This window comes from Cervus elaphus, chromosome 4 (genome assembly GCF_910594005.1).
Source record: "Cervus elaphus chromosome 4, mCerEla1.1, whole genome shotgun sequence".
In the NCBI taxonomy this organism is placed as follows: domain Eukaryota; kingdom Metazoa; phylum Chordata; class Mammalia; order Artiodactyla; family Cervidae; genus Cervus; species Cervus elaphus.
The window spans coordinates 9,731,167-9,745,658 of record NC_057818.1 but is presented as its reverse complement, the minus strand read 5'-3'; the positions used below and the strand labels follow the sequence as shown (position 1 = coordinate 9,745,658).

General features: G+C 43.9%; 1 protein-coding gene across 3 annotated transcripts in view; it reads right to left on the bottom strand.

Annotated features, from left to right (window-relative positions):
• Positions 1-9,222: 9,222 nt before the first annotated feature.
• Positions 9,223-14,492, bottom strand: part of GAN (gigaxonin) — a 45,858-nt gene continuing 40,588 nt past the window's right edge. For all 3 annotated transcript variants that reach the window (XM_043898136.1, XM_043898137.1, XM_043898138.1), the window contains 2 exons: positions 11,936-12,045; positions 9,223-11,813 (listed from right to left, as the gene is read on the bottom strand). In XM_043898136.1, coding sequence (XP_043754071.1) covers positions 11,632-11,813; positions 11,936-12,045 — 292 coding nt within the window. In that variant the 3' untranslated portion in view covers positions 9,223-11,631. The remainder of the gene's footprint in view (positions 11,814-11,935; positions 12,046-14,492) is intronic.

Below are 14,492 nucleotides of genomic sequence, written 5' to 3'. Positions count from 1 at the left end.
AGGAAGTCTCTTGGCAGTCTTCTCTCACAGTGGGAGAAGACTGGGGTCAGTGAGAGAAAACGTGAATCTACATGTTTGGGACGAGTGATGGATGGACGAGCATCTCTTGTCGCCAGAACACACAGTGAGAAAACAGGCTGCCAGGGGCCTGCTTGCGGTGCTTCTGCAATAGTTTCTGATGAGGATGGGAGGGAGGGGGTAGAGGAGGGAGGTGCTTTGGTTAAATCCACTGACCACTCCCAGCTCTGTCGGTGTAACTGCGGAACGGGCTGTGATGGGAGTTCAAAAGTTCTGCTGAGAACAGGGTTCCTTTTTTCATGGTCGTACCAATTCACAAGGGGTATTATTAAAAACAAAACAAGTGTTTCTATGTCACTGGCGACTTGAAGGGGCACAGGAATGAGGAACCAGACAAAAGCTGTGTTAACAGATGAGTCAAAATGAAAAGAACTCCATAAGCAGAAAAAGCCACTGATACTGCTTTTTTTTTTTTTTGAAACTGAGTGCTGCTAGGAGAGCCTGTGCTTTTCTCAACCGAAGGCCACTTGAGACATTTCCCACCATAAAATCATCTACCCCGTGGAACGTGGCTGATCTCTGTTTTCATGGAGCACTGGACTTCTGAAGTCCCCTACAGGAAAACAATGCTAAACCCACCGACACTGAAGGTTTGTTTTTAAGCTGATGATACCCTTTTGCCCCACGTTACTACATAATTTTTTTTTTTTTACAAAGCATAGTCAAATTCAATGAGCATATGCCTAGATTAACAAGAATACATTTATGTTCTAGAGTTTCTTCTGAAGCAAAAATTCCTTAAAAAAAAAACACAATATGAAGAGATGGGTCTCTTTCTTATTGTAAACGAGTAATTCTAATTTCCAATCCTATTCACCATTTGGAGTGCAGTGTGTTTCTAAGCAGAGCTAAATAGGAGAAAACGAAGAGGTGGGCCCTGCACAGTGCCAGGTGGCTGGGTGCTGAGGTAGAACTTGTGGCATGGGGGCCCCTTCCCCGGGCTCCAGGAGGAGCCCTGAGAACCTCCAGGGCAGGTGTGGAAAGTGGGGACAACCGGGCCCGAGGGAGGCTGTGCTAGTCTAGTTGCTTAAGGAGTTGCTGAGATGCACTTGGCCATGCCTGGGGCAGGATGGTGGGGGGACTTGAGGCTCTGCTCCCTGCACCCCACCCCCCGGCTGTCATGTGGGAGGAGCAGAATGGTGCAGACCCTGGAAGCTGCCCAGCCTGGGTGACCGCTCTGGCTCTCTGGCTGCGGAAAGTGCTGGTCATGAAGGCCAGGTTAGGGGCTCCCAGAAGAATGCCTTTTCAACACATATTGTTAGACTAATAGTCTGGGGAACCAGAAGAGCCCGCCCCTGCCCCTCACCGCCACCATGCACCTCCCCCTACCCCCCCCTTTTCTTGGATACTTAATTAAAGCAGCTAAAAAAAATCAGGCTGGGAGAAGCTATGGGATGAGAACAGAGGGCAGGGTGGAGATGTGATTGCAAAAGTACGTGACTAAGGGTACACTTGAGAACATGACCAAAATAACCTCCTTCTGCCTTGACTAAAGTTCTTCGACTGCCCAGGGAGAAGCTGTGGGAAGGGCCCGCGTCCTCAGAGATCCTGCCTGCAGCCCGTGTGGGCACAGTGGGACACGGGAGGTAAATCAACACTGGGTCAAACCGAGGATTATGATGACCGCAGGCGTGGGTAGAAGACACGGATCTGGAGAACAACGTGGACAGCACCCTTCTGACGATCTGGACTTGGGGGCCTGGCCCAGCCTCTGCTCGGCTCCTGTGCTCTGGGCAGGTGGCATCGGGAGCACACACAGAGGGAGTGGAGCCCCCGCTGCACAGCTTTCATGGAAGCGGGGCAGACAGAGCCTGGGAGGAGGCGGGTCCTCTGGAGACGCTTCCCAAGGGATGACAAAGTGACCCACTAGTGAGGGGACCCATTCCTGGAGTCGGAAGGTGCTGAAAGAGGTCAGCCAACCTAACTCTCCCCACTGCATGGTCCCCTGGATGGCATCCCAGGTCATAGGTCACCTAAGCCCTGCTTAAAAGAATACAATTTTTACTTATTAGCTTTCTTAACTCAGCAGAGATACTGAGAGATTTACAACAAATAGTATAGAAAAAGCAAGAATCACTGTCTAGTTGACAATTACGGTTTTAGGGAAATCTCTAGAGATTTGTCTGTTTATGAAGATTATGCTCAAGTTGGCTGAGCCTTGGACCAGCGGCCGTAGTCAGGAGATAGTGAGCGGGTGGGGGGCAAGGAGGATGGGAGACAGCACACATTAAAAAACAAAGACTCTTCTCCCCCAAAAACAATGTGAAAGCTGAAGTACAAACATTTCCCCCCTCCTTTTTTTTTTTTAAACTAAACTGTTCACAGAACCTCCAAACTCTGGAGTTAGTGACAATATCTGCACACTGCGCAAGACTCCCCTGGCTGACTCCGTCATACCCACGAGACACAGCTACAGAGGGCAGCTTTGGGGTAATCCTCAGAGCTGAGCGTTCAGAACCACAGGAGGCACCCAGTTTATCATGAGGCAATTCTAGAAAGTTCTAAGAGTGACAGAAACATTCTACCTCTATAGCTTCTGCCTCCTGGCCTGAGCCTTCTAAAGCCCAGCAGGTCGGAGTCTGGGGCCTCCAGAGCTGCTTCTTAGAGCTTCCAGAATGCCCGCCACCCTGGCTGTCATCCTCCTGGATGCTGGTTCCCAGGGCCCATCAGTGCAGCGGGTGGACAAAACAGACTTCCTTGTCTGACTACCAGCCCCTACACACAGACCAGGGCATTACTCTAAACTGCTGGCTTATGTTCAAATTGTCAATGATTCCCACCCCATCCCCCAGTTTTTTTCTTTCCCTTTTTTTTTTCTTTCCCTTTCAACTGGGAACTGTCTTCTGTGAATCTGGACATAAGACTATATTTAGCCATGTTATTAGACTGTAAAATAAGCTCCTAACACCCAATGCTTCTGTCATCTATATTTTTATACATCTTATTAAAGAAAACATTAAAAAAGCACACTGCTAGATTATTCCCATCCGTGTGGACACAAGGGCCCATTCTCATCAATAGCGCCTATTTCTCACCCGCTTTAAACCTATTTCTACTTCCTTTTCTCAATCACAAAAATATCAAGAATGACTTTATAAAATGTCTTATTGAAATCAAAACAAGGTGGATAAGTCATGTACCACTAAATCCAGCATGGAACTGGAAAGGAAGTAACTTTATAAAAGGATTAAGTAACTCACTTTTGATATCACTTTGTTAAATAACCCTTCCTTAGTTGAAGGTATAGAAGTTCTACACACACACACACACACACACACACATGTTACATAGTCTGTCTTTAGCTTCCACACAACATCCAAGTTCAGAGTAGTAGTTTAGGACTAGTGATCTCAAACTAAGACCTAGAAAACATCATTTATTTAATTAGCATTGACTACTACCTTTTATATTTTAGGGAAAAAAGAAAAATTCAACTTCCAGAAAGTTTATTATTATTAGAGTACTTCATCAGGCAAACCCTGAAACAAAGGATATTTATAACCACTCTAAACAGCCTGAACACATATCCTGGGGTGTTTCCACTGTCTAGAATTATCCTGAACTCCAGGTTTTAAAGAAGCAGGAGAGCGGTATCATGGATCCAAAAAATATGCATCTTGTAAAAGCAAACGTACGTTTGATTGGGTATCATGTGGCGGCAGATGCGAGCATGAAGCAAGCTCTGAGGCCGGGATATTGAGCGAGGGGCGGAGACTGCGCCTGAGACGGACAGCAACTGCAGCCGAGGTCCCGACCACCCACAATTTGTGCGCAAGGTGCCAAGCTCTCACCTTCCTCACTCCGCTGGCTCTCCACAGGAACCCCGGCAGGTGGACGCCCATCCTCTGCTTCTGGGGTGACGGGCTTCGAGGGGCACGAGGCGGTGGGAGCCATCTTTAAACCCAGCATGCACCGGGCCCCGACGCCACGCATGCTCACAACCACCGGGTTCGCCTGGCGCCGCACAGAGAATGTTTACAATTTCCTCAAAATTCTTACAACCAAGGAAGCTTGGGGCTGTCCGGGGGTGAACCTTGGCTCTCTTGGAAACCAAAAGAGGGCATGGCCCACAGCTAGATCCACCTGAGAAGAACTTTGCCAGAATTCTGCTGAGGGGAGCAAGCCCTTTAATATGAAAAGCACAAGCCTAACCATGAAATCTTATTAATGCACAGGGACGGTGAAGGTTTTAGATTTTACCTGGTATGTAAGTTATTCCTAGTATGCCAGGTTTTTAGGAATGGGCACAACTCTTTTTGGCCATGAGGGGTCCTAGGTGGTTCCTAATAAGAAACCACCCCCCGGAAGGGAAGGTCTGTCTACAAGAACTGAAGGACCTGGGAGCTGCCCCTAACTCACCAGCCGGGTAAGCTGACTGACGCTGGGGAGGACAGCGCCCAGGTGTACCCTGTACAGGAGGAAGCTGGGGCCATTCCACGGACACACCCGACGAATCCGGTCACTTGTGATTTTACGTGTAATGCAGTTCTGTGGTGTTTGGTCAACTCAACTCGGCACTTTCAGAGTTTCATTGTAAAACCCCAGGTTATCAGAACTAAAAGAACACAGGAACTTCATGAGGAGCCCTATACTTTCATCAAAGGTAAGATTCTTGGGAAACAGATTCATGAAAATACACCTATTAGATCCTTAAAACTGCTCCCACTAGCACCTTATAGAATATGAAGAACGGTTACCCCAAGCATCTGAACCCCAAACACTGGGTCAAATTACAGACAGACACGTTTTCCTATCTGCTGTGAATGACCACGGTGATGAAACCTACTATTTTACACAGCAGTGGTGCTTAAACACACTACTTTTCTATGCTATGAAAACAGAGCCTTGTAAAGATTCTTTAAAGTTCAAGTCGAGTTTCAAGTAATCACTTTGCAGCAGCTCTAGGAGAATTATTGTTCCTCCTGATTAAAAGTAAAATGGAAACTACGCCTTAGAGAATTGTATTCCTCAAGGCCGCTTACTGCTTGCTTCCAGGCTTTTGTTAAAGGACAGAATGTGTTGAATTCTTCTCAATTGGCAGGGGATCAAGCACAACACTACATAATGAGGTAGCTGAGAACAGTTTTTCCTATAAACATGAAGAACAAGGGAATAAGTGCATGTGTGATTCTCATCCAATTAAACAGGAAACATGATGAAGCAAACTATTTGTATAGTCATCTTTGAACCAAGTTTCTCTGTGTAACCTGAAAAAGTGTAATTCAAGGTTCTAAGGTACACCTTGTAACTGATGAGTGAGAGGAATACAAATAAGGTACTTAAAAACTTCTACTGAAATGCTAAAAATGCAGTTATAATAAATGTAATTCACCAACCAGAAAGATGAACCTATAGCCACTTGGGGTCTGAATTATTTGAAGTGGTCATTTACTTGGGTCACAGGAAGTGGCTAAGTCTTCCCCACATTATCTTATGCAGTGTGTACCCAGACCCTGAGGGCTGTCATGCCCTGCACCTTCTCTAATTCAAATCACAGTGATTTAAGAATTTGCAACAATTTTGTTGGGCCATGGGGACACCAATATCAAAATTAGCCCAAATTTCAGTTGAGTAGCAATTTTAGAAGATTATTTTTTCTCTCAACAGGAAAAAGAAAAGGCAATGGATATGTCTCACTAGCTAATTAAGCAATGTTATTAGATATTAAAACATTAGATATTAAATGTTACTAGAAATTAAAAGATACTTTTTCCTTGGAAGGAAAGCTATGACAAACCTAGACAGCATATTAAAAAGTGAAGACATCACTTTGCTGACAAAGGTCCATACAGTCAAAGCTATGGTTTTTCAAGTAGTCATGTATGGATGTGAGAGTTGGACTATAAAGAAAACTGAGCACTGAAGAATTGATGCTTTTGAACTGTGGTGTTGGAAAAGACTCTTGAGAGTCCTTTGGACTGCAAGGAGATCCAACCAGTCGATCTAAAGGAAATCAACCCTGAATATTCATTGGAAGGACTGATGCTGAAGTTCCAATACTTTGGCCACCTGATGCAAAGAGCCATCTCATTGGAAAAGACCCTGATGCTGGGTAAGAAGACTGAGGGCAGAAGGGGAAGGGGGCAAGAGAATGAGATAGGTGGTTAAAGAGCATCACCAACTCAATGGACATGAATTTGAGCAAACTGATAGTAAAGGACAGGAAAGCCTGACGTGTTGCAGTCCATGGGGTTGCAAAGAGTCGGGCAAGACTTAGTGACTGAACAACAAATTAGATATTTAATTTCATAAGAAAGGGAAGGAGTTTAAAAGTCCTTCCACTTAGAGAACTTCAAAGGTAGAACTGAGCAAGAACTAACTTTCCTAAAGGGTACGAATCAGACCAGAGGAGATATAGTTATATGTGAGGTTCTCACATGTCACATATCACAATGTGACAAAGTTGAGACATGTTTAAAATTAAATAATAGAATTACCTCTGAAAAAATACAAAAATTTAGAAGTTTTACTAGGTGGTATGCCAAAAAAAAAAAAAAAAAGAATAGATGAAGCCACCAGTTCAATAATCACTGGGACTTCACTGGCAACAGGCAGGGCCAACTCACCTGAGCTCATGTTCTCCTCAGATGTAAGCAGATTTGTCACATTCCTCACCCTTGTAGCATAAACTTCTATCATTTCTGAACCAACCTCAAAAGATACTTCACGGATTACTAGAAAACTAGAAAAATGCTTTCCTCAACATTCTAAGACACAGTATCCTTTCCTTAAATGTGGTAAGGAAGTGAAGGGTAAGTGAAGCTTCAGCTTTTCAAAGTAAAAACAGCTTCTCTCTCAAACACAAATACTTATTACCTCTGCTCTTACGATATTTTAGTAAATTCTTAAATTTCCCACAGCTAACTGACAAAGAAAACCAAAGATCTTTCAGTTTATATCTGTGTAACTTGTAAAGGATATGTTTGGGAGTTTAAGTTACACTATAAGTGATTCTTATATGATTAAAATACTTGCCTGCCTATAACATTAAGTGATATTCTAATTGGCTGAACAGTGAAATGAGAGTCCACAGACTGGATTCCATGTTTTGGTTTCCATCCACATCTGAAGTAGGGAGTGAAGCTATATCTACTGGGATGCTTTCTGTCCACCAGAGACCACTGCACCTGTCACAGACATGTCAGGGTCAAAGAGTGTATTCTGGGAAGATCCTGCACCCCATATAAAAAGCAGTGAAAACAAAATTAAATGTGATAAGCATTATTAGGTATGCTGAGGATAGGGTCTCAAAAATCCTATGGAACAAACAGGGACCACAGAGCTGTGCATAATATAGGTCAGGCACTTTGCTTTTTTATTCTGTACAGGTTTCCAGCTCTATGTTAGCAGGCTGGCCCCTCTGTGTACAAAGCTTCTCATTTAAAAGTCCCATTTAAAAGCAAGTCACTTTCAATCCTGTGAAGAATGTCACTTGGATCGCAAGGGCACTATAGTCATTGGTCATAATAAATGACTACCTACTGTGTGCTGAGCACTGGGATTAGCGGAAGACTAAGGTAGGGTCCCTCCCACGAGGAGTTTACAGTCTAGAGGGAGGGCAGTATTTCACCTGCCTCGCTGTGATGCTCCCCAGAAGCCCAAGCAGAATTCTGAGTAGGAGCTTTATCAACACTGGTGATTAAACCCAGGGTGGGCTTTTCTGTGCCAAGCGGGATCACTTCTCTCAGAGCCCACAGGGCAGTCCCTGAATCCAAGCAGCCTCACCCTTCCTTCCCTTCCACTGGGTGCTCTGTGAGGGGGTTCCAGCACCTTCAAAGTTGATGCAGTGCAAGTGCCACCTCATTCTTTCCCTGGACAGTTGCATGTCTTCATCTGACCACAGGCAGCCTCCTCTTGAATCAAGACAGCCAACATTCTAGAAGGTAATACTGTAGTGTTTTTAGAGCTCCTTGGAAAATTGCTGGGGATCCCTGGTCTGGCGCACCGTAGGAAGGACGCACCAGGCAGAAACCCGGTGGACCAAGGCAGCTACCACATTTCTCTAGAACCCTGCCCTGCTACCCTGAGCAACTGGAATGCTACAGCAAAGGAGCCCGGTCTTTACCACGTCAATACAAAGGATGTATCTCCGGTGCATCGCCCAGGGAACTCCCCGCTCGTAAAGGACAGAATGGCACTTCCAAAGCGTCGCTGAAGAGAGTGCCATCACTAAAGTGGTAGTGCAAGCTGAGAGGATCCTTCAAGACAAACAGTATACTGTCCAACAGCCCCCAAATATGCCTTTTCGGTTGCTGCACAGTTTGAAAAAAGCCTACTGTTAGCTATCAACTCCTGACGGCGATCAAAGAGTGGATTAATGAAAGAAATGGTGAATTTAGAAATTTCTTAGGCCAAATTTCTACAGTATACCAACTATGAGTTGGTAAGCACTGTTTTTACTATGCTAAAGAAAAGAAATGCAAATGCCAAGTAAAACTTAGTACAAACTACAAATACATCAATATATTCACTCAACATGAGTTTAACACAGTAGTATAAGCTGAAGGGCCACAGGCTCAAGAATTTCTCTGAAGCACCAGGAGACAATAATATATGTAGTTTGGAATGACAATTCCAAAAGTAAACATATATAAACAGACTTACCAAATCACATCACACACACACACACACACACAAACACTCTCTCTCTCTCTCCCCCTCTCACACACATTTTTATGTCTCACAGGATATAAGCACTATCACAAAAAATTAAAAACTTCATTTTAAATTAAACACTTAAATCTTTGAAAAAAAACAAACAAACAGTGTTTGGATGTATTAAACAAAGAAACAAACAAACCTACTTTAGACTGTAGCCTAGAAGAAATCCTTTCAATATTCACTTACTCTAACCTGAGACAACCTGGATAATGAAAATAAATTGCACTTCCCCCCAAGATATTGTATTTAAAATTTTAAGACCTTTAGCCACTAATTTCAGCATGTATCTGGTAAAAGTGCCTTCTGTTAAAAGAAGTATCAAAAATTTACCAAGAAAGGATGTTTCAAGGCGTAAGTGGATGGTTAAAACACAAACCTGCATGAAATGAGTTCAAATTTACTTCACAATACTAACATAACTGTGATTTACAAGAAAATCATGATTAATTTTGGAACATAATAAAATTAAATACATCCCAACACTTCAATGTAATATTTTTATATTTATATATAACAAAATAACAGTTTGGCACTTAGCAGCTTTTGTTGGTTATTGCATCCCATATTATGTGGCAAATTTACTTTTAGAAAACATTACCTAACTTCTGCAGCTACAGTGTCAACGAACTAAATAATAATAATAAAAAAACTTTTATAAAATGAATTGACCAAGTCATGCAGGCACTGATAGTATTGCAATAGGGATTCATTCACTCCTGAACAATGAACTGTCTCCTTGGAGAGGCCTGGCGTAGCCTGGAAATAACTTTAAACTTCAGAAATTAAAGAAAAGAGAATTGCTGACTGTCACGGCTTTAACAGGACATCGGTTACCACTTTAATGTACCTCAGTGGTGTCTTCTGGGTTCTGTTCTGTATGGGGCATTTTACCAAAGAAAACCCACTCTTTCGGCAGTTTCTTTCCCATAAAATTAACATCTAGTTTTACAAAGAAAGTTTTCTTTCTTTGCAGTGGCCATGTAGTTTGCCTTGATTAAAAGACATCCAAGACATCCTGGGGAAAGCGTGCAGACAACAGTTGAGTGGTACATGGTACAAAGCAAAGAGGCTGGCTTCGACGTACAGGTAAGATCTGCTATGTGAATGGCCTAGTGCCTCTGACAGAGAAGATAAAAACCCCGTGCCTCTGTGACCCATGTCTTCTGCCAGGATGGAGAGCGAATGTGCACACATAGCATTCTTCAGAATCCCCACAGGCAAGGCTGCTCAGCGACCTTTTCTAGCATTGGATTGACTTCTAACAAGTAGAAGAAAAAAAAAATGCACATAGGTCCCCCTTCTACTGTCCCTGCGTGGAAGAACACAAGTGATGTTTCATATGCATGTGAAAAGCATATGAACATTCTAGGCAGGAAGTTTCCAGAAGAAATTCCTATTCTCAAATTTATAACCAAAGGATACATTTATACATTTGTTAATATTTAAGACTAAATGCTGCTTCTTATAGCCATATACTAAGAGGGAGGGGAAAAAAAGCTGTAGAAAACAATTAGAAATAAAGACCTCTATATTGATTAGAAATCTGATATTGCATAAATTTCAAATGATAAAGTCATCAAGCACTTTGAAGTCCCTGGTTTCACATGAAAGTGGCATAATCCAAATGGAAAACAAAGTATCTTACAAGGTTAAGTGCCACTAAAGACAGACTTTTTTCCCCCATGGGAAGAGGGGTCAATGTGGGTTGACATGGAGATGAGAGAGGAAAGGATTAATTTGCTCTACTATGAACAGAATGAAATTAAGTTGAGGTAGTTTATTCTACCAGCCAAACTTTACTTGCTATGTAATTTGTCAGAAACTCGTACTAGTGAACGGCATTGAGAAAATTCTGCTACAAAGGCTAGATTCTTAACATGAATTCGCGTTCTAAGACATTTTCAAACCCTAGACAGTAGTAAACAAGACTTTGTGTGCTTTCAGGCAGATTTTTTTTTTTTAAGTTTTTGATCCCTATGTATTTTCTCTGGACTTCTTTTTTTTTTTTTTTGGTCATAGCAGACCTTTATTATTTGTCCGACTCGGGTCCTTCTTTTATAAAATCTCCTACTCACTAATGTCCTCAGATTTATAAAATGGTTCTGCTTAGTTGGAAAGGAAGAATGGCACTGCAGGAGGTCCTTCTCAACCCCAGACATGACAGCATGACGCATCTTCATCTGAATTAACACAGAAGCTACAACTTCCTTTAAAGTCACAGGAGGGCTGCCACCTGACTCCTTAATTTACTGACCCTTTAGATTACTAAGATAGAATGTCATACAAGAGAAATTTTATCTTAGTTTCGATTCATCATAATTTAGTTCAAAAAAGATTCTTAGGGTAGAGAACTAGTACACTGTTAAGTGGAGACTAACTGGCATTGAGTCCAAACTAACATTTTTAGGCACAAACCCTTAAATGGTTGGGCAGAGTTAGGCATAATATCTCCTTCCAAGTGCAGTGGAAAAGCAATCCTGGTATGTTTGGATATGTTGATTTGCATATACGGATTTTTTTTTTCCCCCAACCAAAGCCAGGTACTTGAACACAGCGGTTAGTCACACATGAGATCCCCTCCGGGAAAATGCACCTTAGGGTTTTAACTTCCATATTTTACACGATTCCCACTTCCCTTTTCCTCGGACACTGCCTAGCCCCGGTTGGTCTAGGGACACACCTACAGGAGAAACGGATTCCCCACCTTGGTAGTTTTTTTTTCAGTTTACGTGTTCTCCGGAACTAGAGCTGAAGCCCAGGCTTCGAAGCGTTAGAAAACCACCCGCGTTACCGCACGGAGGCCGGCGCGGGGCGAGGGGCCCCGCCGTCTGTCCCCTCGCGGAGCGTGGCGTCCGGCGCGAGGTCAGGAGCGGCGCGTCCCGCGGCCACGCGTCACGGCGAGTGCACGCGGATGCGGAAGAGGCCCTGCTGCAGCTGCAGGCGGAACAGCTTGCAGTTGGCGATGCGCAGGGCTGCGCACCCCGTGCGGCGCAGGTCGGAGGGCAGCAGGGGCTTGGTGTGGTGCCAGGTTCCCGTGCTCCTTTTGAACTCGCGCACGTAGTCGTAGTTGGTGCCTGCGCCCCGGGAGAACAAGCGGAGGTGACACACCCCCCTGGGGAGCCCGGGACCCCCGACCCCTCCCCCCATCCCCACCCCCGGGAAAGGGCTCCCATGAGATCACTCTTAACATGCTGACCCGTATCGAGATCTCCGATGACGTAGATACTGGCACCTATGGGGACGGCTCCATACACGAAAGAGGAACTGGCCGGGATGCATAAATTCTGGTCATTAAGATAGATCCACCTGAAAACAGAGGGAGAGGATGAAGGAGGCCAAGAGGGTGACCCATGACATCCGGGCAGGCTGAGATGACACAGCTCGGGGCGCCGCCAACAGGAGGAGGCACGACCCCCACACCCCTATCTTGGGGAAATGCTCATCTCCCTCCTGTCACTGAAGACTGAGTCGTGTCTGTTCCGGAAGGTGGCATGTATTGAATCACAGAGACTGCACTATCCAGTGTGCTTCTGTCCCTCAGCACAGTGCTTCTGAGAGTCACCCATGCTGTGGTTTCATCATTATCTCATTTCTTGTTATTTTAAGTAGGACTGCCCTACATGGATTGGAGAAGAAAATGGCAAACCACTCCAGTATTCTTGCCTGGAGAATCCCAGGGACGGGGGAGCCTGGTGGGCGGCTGTCTGTGGGGTCGCACAGAGTCGGACATGACTGAAGCGATTTAGCAGCAGCAGCAGCAGCAGCCCTACACGGTGTAGCAGAATTTGTCAACCATTGACCTGTTTAGGTTCATTTGGGCAGCCTCTAATGTCAACCTTCCCTTGTGGTTCAGCTGGTAAAGAGTCTGCCTGCAATGTGGGAGACCTGGGTTTGATCCCCTGGTCCGGAAGATCCCCTGGAGAAGGAAATGGCAAGCCATTCCAGTATTCTTGCCTGGAAAATTCCATGGACAGAGGAGCGGGACAGGCTGCAGTTCATGGAATCGCAGAGTTGGACACGACTGTGGGGTTAACTAACTTTCCCGTGTCTGGCTATTGTGAGTGAAGCTATTTTGGACATTAGAGGGCAAAGCTCTTTTGTGGGCTTATGCTACGGAATTGCTTGTTTATACGGTTAAAGGTATATTTCCTTTGATAAGAAAATGCCCACTGTTTTCCAGGGTGCTGTGTCCTTCTGCATGTCAATGAGCAACGTGTGAAAATTCCAGCTGCTGGTCATTTCTGCCTGCTCTTGGTACTGTCGGTCTTTTTTCACTTTAATGATGCTGAGCATCTCTGTGTGTGCTTACCGGACACTTTGTGTATCTACTTTGGTGAAATGTCTGCTCAAAGATCTGTTCATTTTTCAAACTGGGTTTTCTGTCTTACTGAATGTTAAGATTCTTTTTTATTTTACGGTTACAAGTCCTTTGTTGGATATGTACATCACAGATCCTTTTCCCCAGCATGTAGAGTGTCTTTTCATTATCTTAATGGGGGCTTTTGAGAACAGCAGTTTTTTAAGTTTGGTGAATTCCAGTTTATCATTTTTTTTCCCTTTTTATAGTTCATGCTTCCTATGTCCTTCTAGAAAATCTTTGCCTATTTAAAAGTTGCAAAAGTTTTTTAAATTAAAATTTCTGGAAGTTTTTCTTGTTTCAGTATTAACATTTAGGTATTATGATACATTTCAAGTTACCATTGGTATATGGTGTGCGGTATAAGAGTCAAGTCCTTTTTATCCTTATATCTAGGCATAGAGATAGCTAGTTTTCCCAGCATCATTTGCTAAAAAGACATTTCTTTCCCTGCTAAATTGCCTTGGCTCTTCTGCTGAAAATCAATTTAATAACCACGAAAAGGAGCCAGGGCTCCATGAAGAAGTGGCTGATTCCACAGCTGAGACAGAAAACACAAGATGAGCCTGGACCATCTTGTGCTGCTGTGGAGGAAGCATTTCAAAAAGGATGAGGTGTGTCAGAGGACACAGCCGACATGCAGCTCCTGACGGCCACAGCTGGAGCAACTGGAGCCACACAGGAAATGACAGTCCTGGATAGGTAACTCAGAGAATAAAATAAACATCCATGAGTCCATACTGATATAAATAAATGGCTCAATCCATTAAAAAAAAAAAAAAAATAGGAAGGGACAGGTGTTCTTTACAGAATTCCAGCTAAAAAAAAAAAGAATTCCAGCTAACAAAGGGAGAAGGAATGAGGGAAGCAGAAAAATCACCAGGAGGCAAACACCATGGTTCTAACTTCCGTGACGCCAGTCCATCGAGGTTGCTCAATTAGTGGTGACAATTTAAGGAGAAATAGTATATTTGCATATTCTCAAATTATCTCTTCCAAGATATTCATGAATTACAAAGGGAGAAGCAGTGACTTTACAGTGGGGAAACCCCACAGATGGCACTTAACCAAGTCATCAAGATCAGCATCACCAGTAATGGGACCAAGCATCTCTCCCCCTGCCACCGGGCAGAGAAGGGCCCGGAAGCACTTATGAGGGGTCCCTACCCCAAACGCAGAACCTCAGCCTCATCATGGGACATCATCAGACAGACCCAGATGGAGAGACATCCTAGAAAAAACCATCCAATAACCTTCAAGGGTAAAAGATATTAGTGGATGAACGGGTGAAATTCAAATAAAGCCTGCAGTTTACTTAATAATATTGTACCAAAGTGAATACTACAGCGTGTAAGATGTTAACAGTAGGAGAAGCTGGGTGAATGGCTTAAGGGAA